Genomic DNA, 27,153 nt, shown 5'->3' on the forward strand with positions numbered 1-27,153 from the left:
AAAATGAGAAATGGAAATGGCTTAAAGTAAAGAATTTATAGTGTAACAACAAACAAAATGGTAAATATCTGCATAATGCTCAGATACATTGTATAAAACAAATTCTAAATGCTTTCCAAGTATTTGCTTTAAAGGTTTATTCATTCATAGGCCGTTGCCTTATATTCTGATCTGCTGCCTTAAGTCCTGCTAGCAGTAAATACAGTTTTAATGAACCATGCAATGACCTTTCCAAAACAGTCATTCAGAGGTGCGAGTATGTTATATTTTTTACGGAGTCAGTCTTCAGCTCTTTCAGTTTCACGTGTTGTAATTTTGCCCTCCAGATTTCATTACAGACTGGAGTATCCATAGTCTTATCTTCTCATTTTCCACATAACTGCAGACAAGCCTCCTTCCTTGGAAAACTTATTTTTGGAGGAGGATACAGGAGTTGCATTTTAAAGACGAAACAGGGAGAGAAGAAGATTTAAAGAGGTGGCAGATATCAAAGGCCAGGATGATTTCTGGGGTCAAATTTAAGGCTGGGAATTTCCAGATCACGTCCTGCAGTCAGATTTAAACTTGTATGAAATGTCTCATTTTCTTTCTTTGGAAACACATTAAGCACTTTAAAAATACATCCTGTTTGTAATGTTCATTAAAAAATGAAACAACTAAAAGCTATTTGACAAGCATTAAAAAAATCCTCATCTAGCCTACCACCCACATTGTAACGGCCGCTCTACATTTTCCTTCTGTTATAAAAACAATTTTTGCATAACTCTACCCATTCATATGGCTTGTACGTCAGTCCTCATCAACTGACAGCAATAACAATGAATCAACTTTAGTTACTATTGCTCTAGTTTGGTAATTCAATGCATTTTTATGATAATCAAATCCAATCTGATGTGATGATGATAACTGATGGTTCTGCGACTACTGTGCGTGTAATCAGTGTAACTTTTCTCCTGTGAATTAGAGAACTTTTTTCTTTATGTGTCTTGATGACCATTTCAGCCAGGTGGAAGAGTAAGAGATGGTTAAAATAACAGACACTTCTAAGTTATAAGACAGCATTTGAAAAATTTATGTTATCGGATGCTAGCCAGTTTTGCAATTTGTTTCCATTAACTCTCTATATATTTTAAACTTAGTAAAAACACTGAAATTTCTTTTCCATCACCTAATAAACAACAACAAAAAAAGATTATTATACATTCTGAATTAAAAAAAAAAAAAAGAGGAAAAGATCATGTGGAACAGTATCTTGAAACATATTTATGCAGAAATGACAAGCAATTCAAGACACGAAAGGCTGATCTACTACCTAAGCACTTAAAGCCATTAATAGGAATAATGATCTAATTCAAACATATGAATGAGGCTCAAGCATTACTTTCACAGAGGTCTATTTAAATTCCTCTGAGGTTTAGAAGTATCAAAGGAAGAAGCAGTTTAAAGTACTATTACATGCAGTGAAAAAAAAGTGCTCACAAAAACTGCTGTTTAAAAAACATCAGAAACACACGACAGTAAATACCAAGAGTTACTGCTGCAACGCCTTTTGTAACACTACAGAGATATCCTCTTGGAAAATTTCATTATTTAAAAAACCCCAACCTGACAGGTATGTTAGCAGACAAGCATCTGTGAAGCATCATCACAGAAATTCTAAATACTTCTGAGAACTGAAATTCAGGCAGCAAAAAATATGGTTTTATGAAGATTATGATATTTATGTCATTGTGATTGTCCTTTGAATTTTATATTATTTTTAACCATGTCAGGAAGTTAAATATAAGAAGCAGAAAGGAAAACCTACAAAATTACCATGCCTCCTCCTTATGAATTTCAAACTAATTCCCCTCTCTAAGCATCCAATCTGAGTTGTCCCCTATATTCCATGTATTAGGAGTGAAGACTAAACAAATTTATTCACATAGCTCTGTTGTTTAAAATATTCACAGTAACCACATTTTTTTCCTACATGGTGCAATTTAGAGTGATCCTATGGGTATTTTTAATTACTTAGGCAAGTAAAGTTTTGACTTTTCTTTTTCAATTTATGTAAGTATTTTGACTTGTACCTCAGATAAAATATTTTTCCTTAAAAGGATAATGTTAAAATGGCAGTGAAATCAGCCCTTCAAATTAGTAGTTTGTTGAATACCCCCAAGAAATTGTGCAAGGGCATTATACAGATTAACACATTTACATTTTTTCCCTTCTAAGGAAAGAGAGCGTAAAAATTGGAGAGAAAAGCTGCCTGTGCCAATACTAGAAATCCCTCTTTCCCGCACCCGTTTTGTAGGAGCTGTCTGCTGGTTTTATAATTCTTCTAATCTTAATTTCTAGCTAGAGCAAGCTTAGTTTTAACTAGTAGAAAATGCCCAATTTATATTTTTAAAAGGACAATGTACAAAATTCAGATACAGAAGCACACATAGAAATTGATGTGATTTGGACTTTGTCTCTTCATAATGTATTAGCCACAGACCAAAGGGAAGAGATGCCTTAACATGTTTCAGGTATCCCCAAGGTACTCCTGCCTCTGAGCCCTTCCTTGCCTAAAAGATGCCCCCCCTCTTTTGCCAGCCAAAGTCCTAACCCCGTTGTCCTGCTTCTCCTTCCAGTCACCACCAGACTCACTTCAGCTCCCACGGCTGGCAGGAGGTTTCTGGGGACTTTCTGTTTGCCTTTATGCACCTCCAGACATGGGGCTGAGTGAAGTTATACTCACGCCTGCTCTCTTTCTAGGCAGGGGGCTGATGCCATGGTCAGAATCACATGGAAGGCAGCAGAGATTCCCTAAGCTTGCATAAACTGCTGAAAAGCAATTCCCACTAGCTAAGGACCGTGCTCCATATGCTCAAATTGCCTGGTATAACCCTTTTCCTGCCTGGCTCCGGAGACATATCACATCACGTTACCCACGGAGTAGATATGACATAGCAAAGCAAGCTTGCGCGTGCCAGAAGTCACAGGCAGACTGTTCTACAACACACCAAGAAAACCAGGTTACTGCTGCAACGTAATGTTTCACCATCTGAATGCACGTTATTTGTAAAAGTTTACATGCAGGTGCAAGTGGAGGAGTCTCTACAACACTCTTTTCTTTGTCAAGGTATTTCCTCCCTCTTTCGTATTATTAACAGAAAAAAAAAAATCAAATACAATTTTGCACAAAATCTGAAGGTTCAGAATAAGAGACAACAAAGAAAAAAGACTTTCAATATGTCTGATGAAAAATGAGACTTATTTTAGTGAACATGCTATTGCCTCGATGCCAAGGGAAAAGCACTCGTCATTAGAGAAATGAATTGCTCAGCTGTTTATAAGCAAAAAAGCTCTGGGGGAATTTCTCAAGGCCCAAACCACAAAGCATTGCAGGGTTACACAAACATATGTTGCAGGTGTTTTAGGGTAGACAGGTGGGAAAACCTCAGCTACTGAAAAATACTCCACTTAATAGATTGTATCTGAAACTAGATAACCTAAATGCAACGGAGAAAAAACAAACAAAACAGCAGCAGTGAATTATGCATACAGGCAGCAATAGGCTTACCAAAATAATCATCTCACTAATGCCAAACGGGATTTTTTAAAACTGGGTCTTTTTCAATATATTAAACAAATGCTGCCAAACATTTATCTTTTTTCCAAACTAATGATATTTTAAGCCTAGACCAAAGAACAGACTGAACTAAATATATATAAAAAAAGAGAAAGATAATGATGCAATGTTGTTCTTTTTAATTAAACAAATATTTTTAAGGTGCCAGTTTGCTCCTTTCCCCCCCTCTTTAGCTGACAGGCTGACAGGGCAATACTGGGTTTTTTCATAATTCTCATACAGCCTAAGACATTTTTGTATTTTTTTTTTTCCCTTTCATTTGTTTCTAATGAGAGCTGGAGGAGCGTATGACCCTATATGCACCAATGACTTGGAGGTGAGCAAAGGTTTACCTTCTCCTTCTAGATCACCTATGCTTCTTTCTTCAATAAAGGTGATACAAACATGGCAAAAATTTGAATCAGGAACAGAGCTGAAATAAAGCAGCTGAGATGTGGATAAGGAACAGAGCCTGGTCAGTTCAGCAGCAGTTTTTCTATTAGGCAGCAATAATTAATATGAAGAGCACAGTAATGATTACCTAATAGCCTAGCTGCACAGAGTATTTCACTTTTCCTCTTTTTATTCTTTTGTCAGGTACCCAAGCAGCTGTCTCCACTCTATGACTAGACTTATAAGCAATGGCTTAACATTACATAAACATACCACAATATTTTGTATACTAAACAACCAACCCCCTCAAACTCTAGAGCATTCAAGGCAAATGCCATTCCTCAAACAAAACTTTCCTTTCACCTTCTCATTTTCCTCCTCCCTAGTTATACATTCTGCAGAACAAGCAACCTGTGGGACCACACAAGTTATTCCATCCATTTACAAACTAGTGGATTAAATACTTAACTAAAAAGAAAAAAAGAACAGTGAGACATCAGAGGATATAATGTGCTATTGCCAATTCTAAAGTGGTTCATGGCCAATAGCAAAATATTACTCAAAACATAGGTTCACAGTCTGCATCTATCAGCCCTATGTATGAAAGCAGCACAACATGAAGAGTATCCTGCACAGAACTAATAAAGAAATTCCTTTAATCACAGGAGTCAGGAGATCTCTGCACTAACGCTGGCATTGGCAAAGGAACACCATAATCCTCAAACTGGGAATAATGCTTCCTGTTTACATTTTTCAGAAAGATGCTGTGGGTCTCAATTGCATAACTCGTTATTTACAATGCAATAACAGCATGAAGAATTATCATATTTAATAGTTTCTAAAGAAAATTAGGGAGTGCTTTTTTTTTTCCCCAAAACCAACAAAAATTCCCAGAAAGAACTGAAAAGGAAAGAAAATTCAGTTAATTGGGAAGAAACCCAATTCAGAGGGAGAAACCTCTGAACTTGGATCAAGCTCAAATAAATTATCTCCAGTTTTGTTATGTGACAACTCTCCATTCCCCTGGCAACTAGAAATTTCTGATACGAGGAAGATATTTTCAATATTGTGCATTATGGTCTGTTTTTAACTTCACACACACACATGCTTTCTCACATGGGCATTCTATGACAAGAAATTAAGAAGTGAAAAAAACAAGTGAGATTTAAAAATGCTTCAGTGCCTTGACTGAAAGAAAGTACTACTTGTATATTTTGGCTTCTTGTTCCAACCGATTGTAAAGTCTTTTTTTTAAAAAAAAATAAATTCATAGTTTTACAACATATTGCATCTTAACAGGTAGATCAAATCCTACCAAATCAGCTTTTATCAATACTCCAGACAAAAAGACTCCGACCTGCCAAAGTTCAAGTTCATAACCTGCGTAAAATCCCCATCTTGCATCAAGAGAATCACTTAAGTACCTTTTAAATCTGCCTTTTAATTTAGTTGCCTATTTTTCAGCTGAACCCTTGGTTTTAAGAAGTAAATTAACTAAATAGTGAGGTATAAATCTGACAGTGTTCAGCCCTACCCCGTGACAGATTTATGCTCTGGCATCTTGCGGCCCCGCACGGTTAAGAACAGGAGTTTTACAACATTGTGGAGGAAAAATCCAGGCTTTTGAAGGGAACACACAGCAAGCCTCGCTTTAAACCCTGGAATGCTCCAAATTATGAGATTTAAAATATGACATCTTTATGTATAGAAAAGCTACCACATTATGGTTTTATTGGCACTCGTTTTGGACAACCTGCATAACTCACTGACGGCTTTGTGAGTAATGCAGTTATCCAAAGCTTATACTGTTAAAATCCTTATAACCACACTGACAGTGTTGTATCTTCTCCAGATACATGCTTGTACCCAAATCTCACGTATCAGGGAAAAACAAGAACATTTTAAGGTGCTATTTGGTTATTTCTGCTACATGGAAAAGGAACAGATATAATTTATGTTCTGTGTGTAATGTGCTATGTAAAACACTTGAAAAAGGTCCCTAGGGGAGTGAAAAATGCTCTTTCAAAAAGCCACATGCACACACTACAGCAAAAGGAATATGACATCCAAGTCTTCCTCTAAAACGCAGAGAGAAGCTAAGGTCCTGGTGCTGTGGGACAGGCAAATCCTTTCATTTTGGGATTCCAATAATGAGGATACTGCAGAGCCATTGTGAACAATACTGCTCCTTACAAAGATAAAGGACAAAGAGTCCTACCTCACATCTCCAAATCTAATTTTCCATAAAAAGCTAAAGCAAAGAATAAAATGTACCATTCCTACTTCTATCTTGAAAGTATATTGCTTTTTTAGAGGAGTGTTCCTCAATACAAATGCACTCAAATAACTTTGCATATAACAATTAATACATTAATATTTACTATATAATGTCAACACACCAGCAGTGTATCTACATTTATATCAGAGGAGACTGAACTTAAAGTCCATCTTAATAGAATGGATATGATTCAGTAGCTAATCTTTCATACATTATTGAGAAGTTATGAATCTATTTTTATATAACTCACATTTTATGTTTTGCAACTCTTAGTCAAATAAATAAATAATGATATGGAGAACTTTTGATTAGGTAGAATCAAAGTGCTTTAAGTGTTTTAAGTGCTTCCTTTTGATAAACTACCTTGCAAACTAGAAGTGATTAACTGAATTGTCAGGTTGCACACAAGAAGAACCATAATCACCTCACTCTAACACTGTTAAATATATTTTATTAGTGCAATTTTATAAATAACATCATTACTCTTTAGAAGAGGGTCAGTAGCTTTAGATGACTTCTTAAACAGAAATAAACCAATCATTTGAAAGAAGCAGTTCCAAGAAATTCCCAAGCAGTTAGTTTTATTGGTAGCTAAAGTAATTAAGAGCTTAAACTGCTTCAGCTTCTTGCTTTACCATCAAGTACAATTAGAATTGCACTTTGCTACTAAGGATATCAACTTGCTCAAAGAGAAAGCACAGTTTAAAGTTTTGGTTTCCAATAATAACTTCCTCTTCCATCTTGCCTCTCTAAAGTACTTGCCCTTAACATGACAGAGCTTATGAATTTCCAGTCAATATTAATAGAAATGCTGATCAGCACAGGAGAAAAATCCTTTCCCTATTTCTAAATTTTCTCTGGTAGCCTCTCTAGCCTGTACATGATGTTGCTGCATCTCACGCCTTCTCTTTCTGATTAGTAGGGAAGGCACCTTGATAAAAGGCATAATTATGAAATCTGCAGAGAAAACTGGAAAATCCAGACGTTTTCTTTCCCTTGTGTTCGCAATTCTTAGTCCTGTTGACTGATCAGCAAGTAGTTGCCTTGACTATTTTTCGACTAATGCATGTGTTACTTGCTGTTCTATACAACACTATTATATATTTGTTTTAATATTAGTCAAAAGTAGAAACAGTGGTTCCTAACTCACCTTCAGCTCCCTCCTCTGAAAGACTCCTCACCTTTCCACCCGCCCAGAAATTCCCAGCCATGCCAGCAACTCCTCAACACCCTCAAGGCCAGCAGCTCTCCAGCTGGGTCACACAAAACCGGCAATGAGAGCAAAGTCAACTTGCCCTCCTGACTGGGCTCGCTCTGCTCTCACGGCCAGGAGTGGACTGCAGCACCATCTCACTTGGCTCTACACAGAACTTGGACTAGTCCTTTGTTTCTGTACCATGTTACGTGCACCATCTTAAGCTTTGTCTTAATGTGATGTAGTGTCCCTGCTCACTGCAGGGGGGTTGGACTAGATGACCTTTGAAGGTCCCTTCCAACCCAAAGCATTCTATGATTCTATGAGACGTGTCACTGTTCAGGAAGCTTTGCTTTATTCTGTATTATCTCCCACCATTTTCCTATTCATTTAAATGTAATGGCTGCTTAATTTAGATTGATACAATGTTTGTGGGTTCTTAATCAAATAACTGCCCTGTACATACAACACAGAGCAATATTGGAAACTGCATCATGGCTGGCAACCTAAAAGATCATCTCTCTCCTTTGAGTGATGACTATTATGTTACATATGATACTGAGAAATGAGAAGGACTTTGAAACATTTCTCATTTGAAAAGTCTTGATTAGATAACTAATCAACCACTTTCCAAGATTTTTTCCTGAAAATATTACATGTGAGGTACAGGATACTTTGAAGATGACTTTTCTGCTGGGTTGATTAAATGGTTAACGTATGAGGGGAGATGGCAATGAACTTTGGGGGAGATGAGAAAGTTATTGTACTATGAGTACTGACCACATAGCCTTTTTATATTTTACAGTGGAGAGGTGCCCTGGGAATGATGGTTTTCAAACAAATGTATGAAAACGAAGAGGATTTTTAATTCATGGAACACTTACTATTTTTATGTGGTACTATGGCAACATGGTTATTCCAAGTAATTTATCATTAAACTCATAGCTGCCTATCATACCTTATTCTATTAATAAAACACAATCACCGAATATTTAAAACAATAATTCTTAAAACAAAGTATGGCCTATCTCCTTGGAAAGCAAAAGTTTCTAATGTTAAGAACATGAACATAAACAAATAACAAGTCAATATTATGGCTTTTACATGTAAAACATATGCAATTCTTGGTTGTATAGGCCCACATTAAAAAGCTTAGCATGCAGTTACAGAAAAATACTAGATTTATTCAAAGTGAGGTGTTTAGCTTACACATAACCTTACTGTATTTGCAAATAGGGAAGTTAGACCATCAAAAATGCTTGGGTTCACTACAAGGAATTGAATGTGGTCATAAAACCAGAGATCAGTTTGAAGATCCTGTCACATTTTTTGTTTATAAAAATCTATCTATGTTGCATTAAACATCAAAAATCTTAATCTTTCCGAAATGAAGGCAAGTAGAAGTTCACTGTGAATCACTGCAAGTAAATGCACTTACTTTTTGTTTCTCTTAACTCTCTTCCTCCCAGATGAAGAGATATGTATTTAGCTTTTCTGGAAAACCTTGTTTCCTTTATTAGTCACATCTCCTGTCAAGGCAACTCTCCTTTAAAGTGTAGGTGACCTTACTTGTACCGCCAGCTCATACTGTATTGGGATATCCATTATCCCAGCTTCCTGGTGCTTGCTTTTCATACATCCAAACCCCCTAATGTATTATTGTGAATCTCCTGCAATATCAATCATATTCTTCATGATGGGAAAAAAAAAGAAAAGAAAAAGAAAAAAGCAAAAGGAAAACATTTGTTCGGGGCCCCCCTCCCCCTTGTTGGTACCCCACTAACAAAATGGACTCCACACCCCAGCAGTACCTCTCCGTGTAGGTCCAAATTAATGAGCTGCTAATGCCCAAACACTGTCAGATCCCAACTTCTGATTGGCTGCAATCTGGTCATTAAAGAGAGGTAATTAATGCCAGATTGCACACACAATGCTAACAAACAAACAAAACAACCCCCAAACCTGTTTTTCTCCTGCCACAAACAGCAAAACAAACAATACTGACATAACGGCTGCTTTCAAAGGACAGTTGCACTTCTGCAGCAGCACCTCAGTTAATGAGTGTATAGAAAAGAATTTATCTGAAGAAGAAGAAAGTGAAACTCAAGAGCCTTTCAGGCACATGAAACTAGCTTGGAGAAAACTCTGAGATGGTGGCAGCTACTTAAGAAGAAAATTCAGCCGAAGATAAATGTACAAAGGGTTCAGTTCAGAATTTCAGTAATGTGTTTTCCCCTTGTGGCATATTGCTCAGATTGTGAAAGGTGTAAAAAGCTGGAATGTAGATTTCTCTGACTAATCATTATCTGAGTGATTATGACCATACATTATTGCTTAAGTTTTCTGGCAGTACCTGTAGTTTCAGTCATGATGAACTCGTAGGACTTCTCTGAAATGCCATGTATGCTTCATCATGGATTTAGTTAGAATTTAATATTACATGACCACTTTCAATGTCAACAAACAGCTTAAAATACAATGCTGAGAAAATACCAGCAGCAGTAACTAGAACATTATTAGCATAACTAGCAAATTAATTCCTATCAACCAAGCACAACCACTTTTTTTTTTTTTTTTTTTTTTTAAATTCATGGCTTATGATAAAAGGTGTCTCCCTTGAATTAAGCTTCTAACTAGCTTGGCTCAACAAATAGTGTAACTCACCAGGTCAAAATATCTGAGAGCAAACTATTTTACAAAAATATTCAGAATAAACACAGCAAGCCTTCAGACAAAGGATGGTTGTCACGTTCTTAGTATGCAATGTAAAACCATGATATTCTATGTAGTGCTTTAGTTTCCTAATAAGTCATTGTGATAAGGTTAACACTTCAACACAGAACAACATACAAATAAGAACACCCAAAGATGAAAATTACTTTGCTTATGTTGCTGTATTAGAATTTTATTTGCTAAAGGGTGAAAACAGATTTGCAAAATTCACAGTTAACTTAAAACAATAGTTTTAAACCTTTTATTCCTAGCCCTGGCTGCCTTCAGGAAGGAAAGAACATCTGGTTATTTAAGGAACACAATATGTTCACATTTTCTATGACTTTTGTTTCTAATTGAGTTTTTAATTTTTTTTTTTTATTTGAACAACTCTAGTTAGAACTATGTTTTTTAATTACTTTATATTTTTCCACTGCCCTATCTCCATATCTCTACTTCATAATTTTGCAGCCTTTGCTTTGAAAATTAACAGTGCTCAACGGTTTTGATAAGGAAAAAAATTAAGAAAATGGGCCACTCATGGGATATTAAATACACAGAGACACACCTTCAGTAAATGCTTTTGGACATACATAAAAAACCCTTACCTTATTTTCTCATTTCACATACACATACTTTTAATGGCCCATTCTTCCATAAGAAGCTCTACTTTTATATTCAGAAGGACTATAAGTGCATAGAAGTTACTTTCATATAAATAATTGAGGCAATTATCTGTTCAAAGATCAGAAATGTGAAACAAATACTCTGCTAAGCAGGTTAATTTTGTCACCCTATGCAAAGACAACACCACTGATTTGAGCTTTTCATTCTTCATTTTCCTAAGAACTGGAGGTAGCCAAATTCAGAAAAGGCTGAAATTCAATTATTCTGAATTGTTCCATATTCATGCCTGTAAAATTATATTTCTCAGCCCCCCCCCCCGCCCCCTTCAGAGACAGGTGCATCAACTTGTTTTCAGCTATTACAGGAATGTGTATTCCCCTTCCATGGCACTGGAATTTACCAGGGATGTGGAATCTAAAATGTTATCTCATCCCAACCACCAACTAAGGTCCACTAAGTGAAGAGGAGAGTTGCTGCAAGCATTAAATTAATGGAAAGCACTAATTACTTTTCTTATTGTTATTAGCGGATAATGCTAATGCTTCTGCTAAGGTCTGATTCCACAAAAGGTCAGGAAATTGTATTTGTCCATCTGTAAGAAAAAAAATGCCACCAATCTTTTAAGTATAGCTTTCTTTTGTCATTTAGGTCGCTTTCCTGGTGTTAACAGCAGTGAAAAATAGCAAACAAAAGCCAACAGGTTCATCAAGCCAAAGTTTACCTCTCCTGATAGTCTACAAGACCAATAAGTAAGGAGGAGGTATCTTTTGAAACAGAAGAAATAATGGATGAAATTAGACATGAAAACTCAGGTTAAGTCCAGAATTGGAAGTTATGGATGGAAAGACTGACTGTATCAGGTCCATCTTATCTGCTTCACCATTTATGACAGGATTGTTCCTTAAGAACCTTTCAGTTTTACATATGTATCACCAACCTCTTAGTCCAAATACCCCACAATTTCCCCTCGGTAAGATTATTTGTCAGCTAACTAGCTGTTAAAGTAATACAGAAGACAATAAATATATTAACACACCTGCAATAGGCAGATTCTTGTTTGTTCCTGTCCATGACTTCTAAACTGCATTTCTTGTCCAGCTGAGATTTAAAGCTTCAAGGGGTGGACAGCAAGTTTCCCTCAGATATTTGGAATAACACTAAACATTGTGGCTATGTTAAACAAATAAAGAAATAAGCCACTGGACCATGCACCAGTCTCCCACAGAAGAGTTCCCCGACTTCACACATTAAAACCCAGGCAAAATCTTGGAAAAAATGCCACATGGAACAACTCAGTCCTTGCTCAGGAAATCTAAATTGCACTGAACCAAATTTAATTTCCCATTAGAAACTGTAAGCTAGTGACAGAGAAATGCACGGGAAAACATCAAAGGAGGAAGAAAAATCATTAAGCACTGAATTTGCTAATCATCACTTACAAGTTACACTATTGACTAAAATCTTGCTTTTTCTTCCAATATCCTTTTATCTGTTCAGGGAAAAAAAGGCAAACTGAATTATCTTTATGCAGACAGCAAAAAAAAAGGTACCATAATTTTCCCACTGATATTGGTATATAATCTGTGTACTGATTTTAGATTCCTACAGCACCCATGATGTCTTGTTGAGTCTTCCCTTTCATTCTGAGTAATGAAAAATTTTGACAAACTTGGAAAATTTTTCTGTGTAGGTCTTACAGAATAACAAGACTCCTGTTTCAGAAATACGTTGGGCTGCATCAACATATGCTTAAAGGCAGGTAACTGAAACTTAAGGGAAAGATAGAAAACAGGTACTCAAGTCATAGCATTGAAAACATATTTCTCTTTCAGACAAGGAGCCTTTTTTTTTTTTTTTTTTTTTTTTAGAGTGATCCTTTAAAACAGTTTAACATCCTTACCCTAGGAAGTGCAGATCTGGTTTTCATTCTCAACCCAAAGAGCCAATGTAAAATGAGAGGTGACTGGAAGTCCCTTAGAGCTCTTTATTCTCTGGAAATCCCAGCTTCCTAACCTTCACTGTATTTCCCAAGCAGATAAGTACAGGTCAGAAATGAGGAATAATTGTAATTAATCGTATTTAAATTGACAAAACAATTGGTCGTTTTTGCATGAAAGAGCTTTAGGTACTCATTCAGCTGAGTGAAGGGAGAACTACCTGAAAGACACAGTAGGAGCTACATCCAGTATTTTTCTGAAAGGTGTTCAATGCGCACCTGAGAAAGTTAATAGGACACTGAGGCCTTATGAGCCTGACAACTTCATTCTGTTGGAGACAAGAGCATAAGGAGCAGAATAGCGATTCAGCTTCTTTCACAGGAAGTTGGTGCTTTGTTTTTGTCCCCTTCAGCTGGTAGGACATCTTGCATAATGCCTAGGATGCTTCGGAGGACAGCTGAATAATCAGTAATCATTCTATCTTTTAACATATACCTTCAATAAATACAGATACATTTTGAATTTAGCTTGATATCTTGGCACAATTTTCCTTCCTCTAAAAAATATCTCTATCTTGTTTTGCTAAAAGAGTACATAATTAAATGCTGGGCAGTCTGATTTCACAGGCTGGGGCTGAAATCTTAGAGGTTCCTGAGATCTAATGTTACAAACTTTCTTACACACTGAAAAGATGATATACTTTACTTCTTGTCATGAAAGAAATCTTTGTGCCCAATAGGAATGAAGAAAGCAACTGTAAGAATACAGATTTCTGCAAAAAACATATAGAAACAAAGAGATATTTTTTTAAATCCATAAAAGTGTAAACATTGGTACTGAAAGAAATTTTGCACAAAGCAGTCAGAGTGCAGAAGCAATGAATTTTTCACTTTCAAAGGTGATGTGCATGAAAAAGGTGAGGGTGATCAGACTTCATGCTGGCAACCTACTAATGGGACATGCACAAAGACAGTTCAAAACCAACAGGACAAATTCTGCTATCTGCCAAAGATCTGGATAGTGCAAAGATTACTGTGTACAGCTTCATCTCAAACACTTTATCCACTAGACTGTGGATATTTGCTATATATTATATCCACAGGTATACATAGGCCATTCTAAAACAGCAAGAGGTTTGCTTTTTTCTAGTATAATGAGCTTAGAAACTGTAATATGTAACATAAAATGTATGAATTTATACATTTTATTAATGTGAATCTTTTCAGGTTGTAACAACAGACTTGTTTTTAATTGAAAACCATCACATGACTATTATATATTGAGCTGAGGTAGTGCTTTAACAGTTAACAGTGATTAATTTGCAGAAATCTCATTTAAAAAGTGTTCCAGACGAAACTGTGCAACAGTTTGCATACAGCTTACTAGGTTATTATATAAAATATTACTGTTTCCTTCAAAAGTACACTTTATTACGAATGCAAAGTAGTAGGAGAGTATCCTTTAAAGAGAAAAGGAACTTGTTCCTGCTCTTGGTTACCAACTCTTTCCTTCAGCTTTTTTGTTAGGGAAGAAGAAACTTGAAATTACAGTTTAGTCCCCAAAATGTAGGTTGCTATTAACGTCATAGTATTTAGAACATTTTATTACAGAGATTTATTCCCTGTATTTACAAAGTGAGCATCTCACCTTTGGATCTCGGAGAAAAAGTGCTCTTAGGATAAGGGAGTGAACATCTCCAATAGGTGGATAATGCATCAGAAGTCCCAAACAGGTCTGATAATTACTTGAAATCACTGCAATGAAAGTGAAAAAAAAAAAAAAAAGAAAAAAAAGAAGTGAATCATTACTACCTTATTTTGATATTCCAAACCAATACTTTTTTCAGTAGATTCATTACAATTCAGAATCAGCTGCCTTTTCTCACATTAGGTCTCCTAGAACTCAAGCAGCACTCAGATTAAAAGAAGATACTGCATAATCAAACTTCATGCCCAGGCTTGGTCCAGTATCATTAAGGACAATGCTAAACCCAGCCCTGACTTTATGTCACAGACATTTATGTTAGCTCCAGATTTAGATGCCTACATTTAGATCTCTGTAGCTGTGCACCTAAAGGGCGCCTGAGTCAGTGGAGGTCAGGGCAATACAGGCAATAGACCCTGAAGAATCAGTCCCACCCTCTGAAATGGACACTGACTTTTCAGACACACATCTGCAGACATCTAAATTAAAGTATGATAATTAGTGAGACAGATTTTACATTTGGTCCTGCTTTTATGATCACTTTCCTCCACTCTGACAATTCTTTGCTGAATTATCTTTTATGTTGTTCTTATGTACGTGTATGCATATATATATATATATATACATATGCAAAAATACATCAACAACTTGTTTTCTCATAAATCAAAAACTATTCACAAAATGTTCGGGAAAAAGGGAAAAGGCTAGATTTTAATTTCATAAATACTTAAAAATGTAATATACCATTAATTTTATTAGAATTTTTTAGTTATTCGGGAAATTATCAGCATGCTTTGCTGAAGTTTCTGATTTTTTTATAATAGCATTTGATTTTATCTGAATCTATATAAGTATACTCTACGGTTCTTTGCTTGTCATTGTTGTCTTCTGTTTTGTTTCATTTTTTCCCCAAATAAATCTAATTATGAGTGCAATTATTAAAGACATCTTTTCAGGCAGGTCTATGTAAACTACTTCATTTCTTTTGCACCATCTAAATCCAGGCAATCCATCTGCCACAGCTGTCAAAGCAATGCCTGTTAATGATGCTTGCACTCTGTAACATAAAGACAGCTTCCAACAGTCGCAACTGTAAATACATTTTTAACAAACTTTACTATTCTGAGAACTTTAACTGTAGCAACAAATACTTTTAATTAACCAGGCCTCTACACCAGAAAGGATCATTGCAAACACAAAATTATTTTGAATCAATAAAAGGCAAAATAAATGACTGTTTTGCGGACAGAAGGATTTAAATGTTTTACTTTTTTCTTTCATGTGAATAAGCCGCATATCCTCCTGTACCTCTCCTCCCTCAACAAGAGGATTATGGGGGAAAGATACAGGACTGGGCAAAATGAATAATTATAATCTGTGTAGGTAACCACTTTATCATCTTCATTTCCGTTGCTGATCCGACAGCTTGTAATTTCATACATCTGCTTTCATTTGTAAAGCACTCACTTATCCTACTCATTCTTTATCTGTTCTGCCTTTTCTTTTTCCTACCCTTTGTTTTTCTTGTTCATATTCAGGTACCTGTTTTTTCTTCTTGAAGTCACAAAGCTGGCATAATGAACACAATACAATGGTCTCCGTCAGAGTTCTTTCAGAGGAGTATAATATGAGCACCACATAGTATATACCAAATCAAAGTCTCATACGTAAATCAAATTTAAGATACTGTACCGCAGTTATGATCATGCCTTTTTACCAAAGCAAATAAAAATATTGAAAATGGATAGTAAATTCTGAATACTTTTATAAATGATAGGCATTAAGACCAATGCATTTCTCTTTTGAACAGATCAGTATGTGTTCTATTCTGCAATGTAAAATGGATTAAAATTATCATTTATTTTTCCTGGAAGAGTTCTTTACTGTCTCAGAGATATAGAGAAGAGAAAATACCAAAAAAAAGATTTTTTTCTAATGGTGCAGACTTGATCCTTGACAAAAAAAAAAAAATACATTTTCAAGCACAAGACACTTACTCTAATTATTAATTTACTGAAATATATAATAGTGAAGCAATTGAATAATGGAAAAAAAAATCAAACTGTTGGGCAATGACCTATGTCCCCTCTGATCCCTAAAAGTTAAATTTTAAAATTAAACCTTACCATCCAAAATTGAAAAAACTCCAAGACTTTAATGAGGAAGGTTTCCCCACATATTCAGCTGTCCCTTTTTCATGTAGAAATCTTTACACGAGAGAACATAATTGCCAGTGCTGTATTTGCCGGGGAATCTTGGGCTAAAGGGATTACTTTGCTGAAATACCTTTTGATACTTTTCTTTGTTTCAAATTGAGCTGTTCTTAGACACGAGCCGGCAATGTGCGCTTGCAGCTCAGAAGACCAATAACCAAATCCTGGGCTGCATCAAAAGCAGCGTGGCCAGCAGGTCAAAGGAGGTGGTTCTGCCCCTCTACTCTGTTCTAGTGAGTCCCCACCTGCAGTGCTGCATCCAGGTCTGGAGTCCTCAGCACAAGAAAGACATGGACCTGTTGGAGCTGGTCCAGAGGAAAGCCATAAAAATGATCAGAGGGATGGAAAACCTCTCCTGTGAGGAAAGGCTGAGAGAGTCAGGGTTGTTCAGCCTGGAGAAGAGAAGGCTCCAGGGAGACCTTATTGCAGTCTTTCAATATGTAAAGGCTGCTTTTAGGAAAGAGAGAGGGAGACTTTTCACCAGGACCTGTAGTGACAGGATGAGGGGTAATGGTTTTGAGCTGAAAGAGGGTAGATTTAGATTAGACATAAGGAAGAAATTCTTTAAGATTATGGTTGTGAAACACTGGCACAGGTTGCCCAGAGAAGTTGTGGATGCACCATCCCTGAAAGTATTCAAGGTCAGGATGGATGGGGTTTTGAGAAACTTGGTCTAGTGAAAGATGTCCCTGCCCGTGGTTGGACTAGACGGTCCTTGAAGGTCCCTTCCAACCCAAACAATTCTATGATTCCTATTTCTTCAGGACAAAATGTATAATATTATCCAAAAGAGTGGCAGTTTTAAAAATGATAAAGAAAATAGCAGTAAAACAACAACAAAAAAATCCACTCCTTTTCTGAATAAGCATATTGGAATTAAAGGAATTTATAAGAATCAATTGTAAGATAGTTTCTGGAAGGAGAATCTGTGCAATACAAATTCAGTCTCAGCACTAGCTGGATGATGCTGAAATTCCAAGGGTGAAATACCTCACACTGTGTCCAGTTGCCTTGTAATAAGCTTGGTGCTGCTGTACCTGCTTTTCCTTCACTAACTGGCCTGGCAAGAGTCACAGCTGGATTCAAGTTTTACTGTGAATAACAAGTTCTCACTTCTCCAAAGAAGAATGCCATTGGTATTTCTATGGAAAGGAGTAGAGAAACTCCTCTACAAGGAGAAAGCAATCTACTGATTAATAGTTGTTACACATTGTTCAGCGGAACATTAAATTTGTTTCTGCTTTCTGCTTTAGATGAGACTGACTTTGCTCTGTTGGTCCAGCAACCATTCCTGGATGCAAGCAGCAATAATAGTGGTGAAAAACATGTAAACTAATTGTACCTTTCCTCAACCAAGTCCTAATTTTCTGCCACATGTAATTTCTTAAAGAGTTTAATGTTTGATGCCATCAATTCTGTATCCGGATCACTTCCTAACCCAGGATGGGTGGGACTACTTCCCCCTGCTGCTTTACACATGGCTATGTTCTCTTTACTAGGCTCCAAACTGAGTTAAACATAGATAATACAAACATCTTGCACAATAACAAAAATAACAAATCAGCTCCTGATTTGACAGACTTTTTTTTTTTTTTTTTTTTAAAAAAAAGGCTGTTTTGCGTGAATTTTTCCAAAGAAATCCATCAAATAATTTATTAAAACTCACAAATACTTTGGTACACAACCCTACACATGGCTTGTGAGGATTACCACTGTATGGATGAAGTTCTGCTTGGATATAGATGTAAAACTGAGCAGTTTACAAAATGGCTGTGTACATGATTATGTATCTGTAATCTCTAAAATGTATAACCAATAATCTAATAATCTAAATGCTCCCTTCTCCTTGAATAATAGATCACTTGAGTAACAGAGGATTTTAAAACTAGAATAAAAATTAAATGAAAAATATAGCAGAAAAAATACTTTCTTAAAATCATGTATTTGAGAACATCATTACAAAACAGAGAAAAAAATTAATCAATTCCCAAATCAGCAACTTCTCCTCCATCCCCAAATGTGTCGGTGTAAAAGAATCTTCATAATTTCAAAACTTCCAAATACTTTCAGTATTGTATTATTATCATTGCTTATGCTTGGTATTTTTATAACAAAGTATTTTAGGAGCTCTATTACTATTCCTATTGTTTCAAAGTTTTTAAAATGAAAATTTCCAAACAGTTTATTTATAGATTATTAACATCATCAGGTGTTTTGAGCTAACATTTCCTTTCATCAAATAAAGAGAAGCTTTTAGAAACTTTTTTTTTAATGTTTTTAAAAATATTACAAAAGAACTTTGAACTCCATTCGAAGTTCAAATATTCTCAGCAATAAAAATACGAGGAAAAATGGAAAACTTTTCCATTACAGATATATAATGAAAGCTTTCTTTCATCAAATCAAGAACTGTGGAAAGCACTGTAGTTGGAGTCTAAAATTGAAAATATATTCCACTTTACAGTATTTATGACTAGGTATTTTGTTTCATCATTCTAATATGCTCAGAGTAACTAATTAGGTCCAACTATAGAACAAAAAGTTACTTATTACAGTATGAAGCATTAGCTGTCCTGTAGGACTCTGCATCTCATTTGGGCAAATGTATTCCACTTTAAAGCTATTTACTACTTTATTTACTAAGCCTGGGAATTACAGAGAAAAGAGAGAGATTGATTTCATACAGATGCCTACAACGTATTTTAAGCTCATATTTTTAGTTACTGATACTTGTACCTGAGCACCACAAAGCAAAAGAAAACAAACCCAGAACAACCTTCCCTCCCCCAGGAGAGGGTACTTACAAATGCAGTTCTAAAATATTTTTTTTTAAGGGAAACAATGACAAAATAAAATACTGATGTTAAGGAACATTTTTACATGCATCTGCACTACATATCTACACTAAAAAATGTAATATTATTTCAGTTTACTGCCTATAAGCCAGATTGAGACTGCAGAACATAATGATCTGGAATCAGATAATTCTGAAACAGTAGCATTAATTTTGAAACCTCTAAACTGAATTAATTGTCCACTTCTTTGAGAGGAATGTAAGGTAGCTCTATATGCTGCATGTTTATTAAAAAGTAATTAAAAAAAAACCTGAAGGCAGGCAGGGGAACAACACTATGTGTAAAGTACATGGACGTTATATTTTCAAGATTGAGCCCTAAAATAGGAACCACAGATGTTGAAAACTTCATGTGTTGTAGAATACAAAATTGTGTCAAATATGTGACCTTGTTATAACCTGAAGCTTACAGATTGTATATAATTAACTCTGAACAGCATGCTACAGAATTCATATATTTAATGACAGACATGCATCTTACTGCAAAACGCATGCTTTGTTGCGGCAAAGTTGCATATAGAATTTTTAGCCAAATATGATGAGACAGAAATAAATGCCTGTTAATTAACATAACCTTCCTCCTCCCAACCACAATTATATAACCTAACAACATTTTTGTGATTTCTTGTTTGTCCCAACTTAATGTATTTATTGGTCATCACTAACCCATGAAAATTCACCTTTGTACATACACAGACATACTAAAATAAAATAAAATGAAATGATCAGTTTTTTAAAGATGCCACTCTTGCACAGAATAAACCTATTTTGAATTGTTACTCATCTCTGCATTTACATTTCCTTCAAGATATATCTTCAAAAATTATGACTCATTGTCTTGTGCATTTTCACATTTCTCACAGCAGAACAGCACAAAAATATTTCCAGTGTCAAAGGGAGTTTTTACTCAATTCAGCAGCCTGGTCAGAAGGTGGAGCTCTATACATACCTGTATCACTTACTGCACATAAAATCTACAACTACATATAAAAACCAGAAGTACTCAGAAAACAAACCTGCATTTAACTCCAAGATACAATTTGTTTCATAAATACAGCAGACCGCATCTGATAACAAATGGCTCCTCTCCTAGCACTCGAAACAATTTTCAGTATGTTAAAAAAGTCACAATGAATTTCATCATTTCTTAAGTCTTCTTTTTATTTGAAAAATAGGTTCACATTCTTTTTAAAAGATAGTAAGATAGTTGATACTTACAGGCATCTCTAATATATAACAACATGGCTACGAAAATGTAGTCAACTAAATTCAGGGTGATACTGTCAGCAAATAGAGCATCCCAGATAACTAGAAGGTCCTGAAGTGGGAATTCACGTCCAAACAGGAGCCTTACCCATCGCCTGAAAAAAAGGGAAAAGATGTGATTTGTCTTTCTCCATTTTGTCAAGTACAGTAAAGTCAGGACACATATCCCAGGATCAAATACAATCCAAAACATTTTACCAGAAAATTTTGCAAACTGTGAAGATCTGTGATAATCACTTAACTAATTGTATTTGTGGAAATGTTACTGCCTTGACATTAAAGAAGTGATACATTACAGACTGCAGAAGCTTAACTGACTGATACTATTATGTGGGTGAACCTCGAAGGACAAAACATGTCAATCCTATATATGATATTTTTTAGCGTTTAATATGATAGTGGTCTAAGAGGAAAGGGAGAAAATGTTACACAAGAATATCCTGGAAGAGCAAAAAGAGGACGGTGAAGCCAGTGGTTTACGAGAAGCCCTGACTAGCCCAGTCAAGTGAAAGCCAGTTGAGACACAGAAGCCAAACAGCAGTTAAAATGGACCGTGTCACATTTACTTTGAAGAGGCTTCCTCCCTGTTATTGATGACAGTGTTTTCAGCTCCATGTAACATATGCTATGGATGCTATTTTGATTAAAATTAATTTAAATCTTTACCAGATGTAGTGGTAACCTGCATGTAGACTATACCACTAATTCCTGTTCATATCTGTGCTGTTTTCATACCTAGCAAAATGTGAAAATCTGTCCTAGTAAGTGCAGTATTTGCCTGAGACTGGGAGCATGAGATGCAGTAGGAGAAAATTATTTCTCGAGTTCTTATTTCTAGTTCTGGCTCTTATGCTGACTTACTTGCTGACCTCAGGAAAGGCACTTCCCTTTCCTATTCCAGAACACATCCACTAGCTTTGTATTTCTTTTGGCAGGATTATCTAAGGTTACATTTGAAAGAGCTAAAGAATATTTAGTAACATTAATCCGGAAATAGTTATTATGAAATGGACTTAATAATGAATTACATTTTTAGCTGGGATATGCAAATTACTACGCATGTGGAATCTGTTTATTCACTGGCAAGAAAAGATTGATTGCAAATTTCTGCTAAGCAAATTAAGTCATTCTTTAATACCCACAAAAATTTCTAAAAAGGCAACTTGAAATTTCATCAAGATTACTTTCACTCGTAAGAATTCATGTTTAACCACTTTTGTCCCAGAACTCATTGTTGGTTTAAGGCGCCTGTTTTGTTTTTTTTTCCCGATTCCAGTAATAAAAGTTCATTTCTAGACAAATGAATTCCAACACGTCAGTTGAGCACAAGCTTTTAAGATAGCAACAATCTGTACAAAAATATTCTCTCTTATAAAAGAAATTCAAAGGGACTGTTTTGTGAGTTAAACTTTTATTCTTCCTGCCACTGGAATCGTATGTACAATCCACAAAAACATCCATGTTACAGATTTAGAGATCACTACACATAAGTCATTCCCATGCAAGACATGTTGCTTTTCAAAACTGAAAATAATTTATTTCAAAAGACAGCAGAATCTCATCCTTATATCACCCTTTTATCTCATATATATCTATATATCTATATATATCATAAATATATCTCTGTATCTCATCCTTATATAGAACATTTACGTTCTAAGGTCTTGTAACTTTTTATGTTAGCGTAGTAATTACAGAAGACACAATATTAGCTATGATAAAATGCACACTCTGTGTATTTCCCTCTCTGATCAAACGCCTTTCCTATAAGGACTTATTTTCAGGCCTCAGAAAGGGAAGTCAGAACAACTGTTAACACAAAAGCAAGGCTTAGCTAGTGCACTTAATGCCATGTCTGTTCTAAGGGATTTTACCACATAGTGGCAAATTACCCCACAGTGCCTCGCCTACAGGAGACTATTATCCTATGGTGACACAAACATTACCCAAACTCTGCGTGAAGCCTATTACTTGCATTAACAACCCCTCCCACCTGTAAAACCGCAACTTTCAAGTTACACAAACTGCTAGGCGAGAAATTTCAGCTTAGCTCGAAGCATTTGAGCTGACTTTGCTTGCAACTACCCAAATCTCATTGAGAATCCTTGCTAAAAGTCTAATACACTTCAAGGGAAAAAATGCACCATGGTGTAATGGGATTTGTTATTAGTCTTTTATTAGAAATCTCCTTTGCTTCTTTACTACTTCATTATGCAGTGTTAATCGTTTGTAGGTGCAGGTTTATTCTGCTCAAGCAGAAGTCATTCCTTTTTTTCTCCTGCTTTTACATTTTCTCCTGGGAAAACTAAATCTCAGTCCCCAGAGGTATCACGTTTCACAGATGTAGACTGCTGAAGAACAACTGGACTTCCTTTTGCAACCATAATGTTACTGTTAATTATTCGAACCTTCCTGTCTAAAAGGGAGTAAGCAATTCATACTGTTGTAAATGCATATATACTAACTGCTCTCTTATTTTCTTTGACAGCATTTAGCTCTTATCAGCTGTAAACCAAGGACCCTATTGCCTATGAACCATGCTGCCATATGGCAGGACTTCACTCAGCTTTTATATTCATAAAAAGGGATCTTAATTCCTTAAGTGTCCACACTGGAAAGCTGTCTTTCAAACTAACACTTTTTTATTGCTTTTACAAATATTTGCAGAGAATTTAAGACACACTTAATTATTGAATTAGACATGATAAACCTTTTTTTTTTTTCTTTTGAGATGGCTGTCTGTGGTTTAATTATTGTTCTGTCCTGTTAATCTTACCTTACATCTGTTACACCTGCACACTGTGAGGTTCACAATAGCATACCCTTTATCACATGCAGTAATACAATAATTCATATTTTACCAGGCACACTTAGCAATTAAAATTTACAAAAAACCTCCTAGATTCTTTAAAGCCATAATACACCAAAGTATTACTACCTATATTGTAGAATATTTAACTGTATCTTCCATACATGATTCCTATATAATTAAACCAATATTCTCAAGAGATCAGTAATTACTAGCAATAGATAATGATTCATTAATGACCTTACAATATAGGAAAAGCAGGAAAAAACTGTGCTTTAGTAAAGCCATTAAATAAGACAGTGATCCATCCTTATCAGTTTTAACTAAAAACAAAACCATTTTGACTGTGATTTACAGGACAATTCTCCAAGAATCAATAAAACTAACTTACATGTTACATGTATCTAGCAGGTTATCTTCTCTGTCTTCTTGGAAGGCAGAGAATTCTTTTTAAAAAATTAAGTAAGTCTAAGAAATGGTTACAGATGAGGTGATACAAACAGTTTAGGAGTGTTTCTGAGGACAAAACAACACAATGAAATCAGAAAGAGCAGGGAAAACGGTAACGCCAGGAAAGGGACAGCATGACCCTGCAGCTACTTCTAAATGAGTAAATCTAGGACCTACAACTTTGTTGCCTAAAAATTCTACTGTAAGCGTCTGGTTTCAGCCATTTATACTTTTGCTAAACTCAATCTTTGGTACAATTTCCACTCCTAAGCATCTGCTCAAGGCTTGATTTTTTTCCCTTATTGATACTATTCATTAGAACAAGGTTAAAAAAATTCTGCTCATGCTTAACTTTTTTTTTCCCCAAGCTTTTTAGTAAGAAGGTCTAGAATCAAAACAAGGTCTCTGGTATTTCCTTTTTGCTGAGTATATTAAAAAAAAATGCCCATATTTGATGATTCCTTCATTGACCTAAACACAGCAGAGTGCAGATTCCCATAGAGTATGTTCTGTTTCTTCCTAACTCTTGCCATCAACACAACAGTGCATCTGCCATCCCGTTCTTCACCTCAGCGGCACCCTCTTCCCTGCATGGGAAATGGTGAAGGTGTGTATCATCCACCTGGAATGGCTAGTGCCACTTAGCGGGTGTGACAGTGGAGGATGCTCTTCATCTAGTTTCCAGTCCTTGCAAGACTCACTAGTGGGAGTCTTCCAGAGAAAGGGAGGGTCAGTAGGATTTTGCAGGATGTAATTTCATTTAAATGGACTGTTAAGTATCGAAAAGAACACCATCTTATCAAAACTAAGCACTCGGAAGCTGAGAAATGCCAAAATTAACATCAGTTGTTTACTGACTGAGAAAATGATATGTAAGCTCTGCCTCTTTAAACTCTGTCATGAATTATGTTAAAGTGAACATTTGTAGCCAGTGCAATTTACTATGTAAAGTCATGGTCAATAATTTAGGAGAAAGGGTAGACAGACTTGAGCTGTGATCTGCTTGTTAAAAAATAAGGTAAGAAAAAAGAATGAGGAGTGACATTTGTACAACACTTTCAAAAGAACTTAAAGCTATATGAACATAAAGAATTAAATAGTTCAATGCCAGGCAGTAAGCGCTACTCTGGACTGATCCCTGTGCTATGATTTCAGATTTCTATGTTTCTAACCTTTGGACGTGGGGTGGGCTGCAGTTGAAGAAGGCTGCATATCTCCCTGGCTGTCCTTCTGGAGAGGTACCCAGCAGCAGGCAGGGCTAAGACAGGGACTACCGCTCCCACAGCGGCGCTCGTCAACACTCGCAAGGATGAGAAGAGCAAAGATAGCTGCAAATATACAGCAAAACCACCCTCAACAGAAGACATTTGATATCAGAAACTCTCCTGGATTTGGTAGTTGCCAGACACAGTCAGAGGGGAGACAGTAAAGTTCAATCAGAGAATGAAACTTATAGGGGTATAAGACAGCTTACTTTCTTTTAATGACACGGAGACCAATCAAGACACACTTTAGCAACATTTTAGCCTAGACTTGTTACACAGTCCATTTCTCCAGTGTTCTGTCTCCTTTCTTAATAAGATTTGTTTTTATTAAGACTCTTGTGGCTTTGTACAGTTCAGGGATTTTGTATGGAATGCCTTAAAGAGATTAAGAAAATCTTCAAATGATACAAGACAGCAAAGGAAACACGCCCGGAGTATAATCACAACTTGTTCTTTCAGCTACTCTTTGACAAGGGTCTTGTGGAAGGGCAGTGCTGCTCATGTTGCACAAAGCACACTTCATGATCAAAGATAAGAGGAAAGGCAAAAAAGCTAAGTGTAACAATTAACAAAATGACATTTCTAAAATGAAGAAAATCTTATTAAAATTCAGTATTTTGTCAGGAGAGAAAGAAGCATGTGGAATCCCAATAAAGTATAAAGACTGCTATAAGAAGTTATGTGGGAAGCTCACCAGACTTTCAGGGATTTACAGAAACTCTGATGTGTTCAATCTAAACACTGAGAATTTTACACACAGCATACCCTCACACGCATACCACCCATAAAGGATGTACAGTGAGATATTGCTACAGCGTATGTTGCATTTTTTGCCTTAATCTATTTAACTTGTGAAGGGAATGAAAACTGACATTTTGCTACAAGATGTGCTTACTTCAACTATAAATTCAAATGTTAATTCCGTATTTATTAGATAAAATTATGTAGCCTTTGTCATTTGAGAAGGCAGATGAGATGATCAGATTTTCCTTAGGCTTTAAAACATTTAAATATTATAGATTTCTACCACATCACTTCTAGCAGTGTTTGTCAATTGTACAAAAGTGTGGTAAGGAGGCAAAAAGTGTGTGCCAGCATCTAACAAACCATTTGGCTTCTCCTTAGACTTAGAGATAACAAAAGATCCTTTTTATGTGTACACATACAGCTGCCTTACTTGTTTCAGTAATTTCAGGTTTGTATGTGAACTACTATTCTGCCAGAGAACAACGTACACACTTTGGTGTGACTGTGACCAAGGTAGGATTGCCCTGTTCTGCACTCCCAGGTGGTGTATTCATTTCACCAGGCTTCTGTATTGGCTGCACGAAGATTTAGTGGATCATTGCACCAAATGCACAAATCATAGCTACTGCTGTTGGATGGATACAATGTAGGGCTTTTGGGGTTTTTTTTCTGGTTCAAATTTTGTTTGGTTTATGGTTACATTCACTCATTTTTTGAGTTTTGTATAGTTATATTAAAAAACCCTCAGCTTTAAAAACTATGATAAGATCCACAGGCTTTCCTTCTGTTCCACTGCTTAAAGAGTAGGGGCTTTAAAGAGCAGTTATACACAAAGATAAAAATTATCGTGTTTGAAAACAATACAAATACAAATGAAACTGCACATTCACATTATGGATTATATGGGTTTCAAACTCTACCATAGTTTTTTCTGACAGAAAATAAAGATTTAAACCAAAATAATAATGATAATGAACACTTGTTTATTAATAAAAATCTACTAAAATTTAGGCTAGATGATGAACAAGAACCTGGTACATAGTATACTTTGTTGCCTTCTTTCCACTGGGGAAAATGGTTTTGATTTGTCCTGTTGAAAATTCCT

General features: G+C 35.8%; 1 protein-coding gene across 1 annotated transcript in view; it reads right to left on the reverse strand.

Annotated features, from left to right (window-relative positions):
- Nucleotides 1–14,387: 14,387 nt before the first annotated feature.
- TBC1D5 (TBC1 domain family member 5) overlaps nt 14,388–27,153 on the reverse strand; it is a gene marked incomplete at both ends in the record, with an annotated part of 62,427 nt that continues 49,661 nt past the window's right edge. Inside the window, 2 exons of the mRNA XM_010167939.1 lie at nt 14,388–14,494; nt 20,730–20,872. Of these exons, the coding sequence (XP_010166241.1) occupies nt 14,388–14,494; nt 20,730–20,872 (250 nt within the window). The remainder of the gene's footprint in view (nt 14,495–20,729; nt 20,873–27,153) is intronic.

This window comes from Antrostomus carolinensis, unplaced genomic scaffold, assembly GCF_000700745.2.
Source record: "Antrostomus carolinensis isolate BGI_N321 unplaced genomic scaffold, ASM70074v2 scaffold935, whole genome shotgun sequence".
NCBI classification, from domain to species: Eukaryota; Metazoa; Chordata; class Aves; order Caprimulgiformes; family Caprimulgidae; genus Antrostomus; species Antrostomus carolinensis.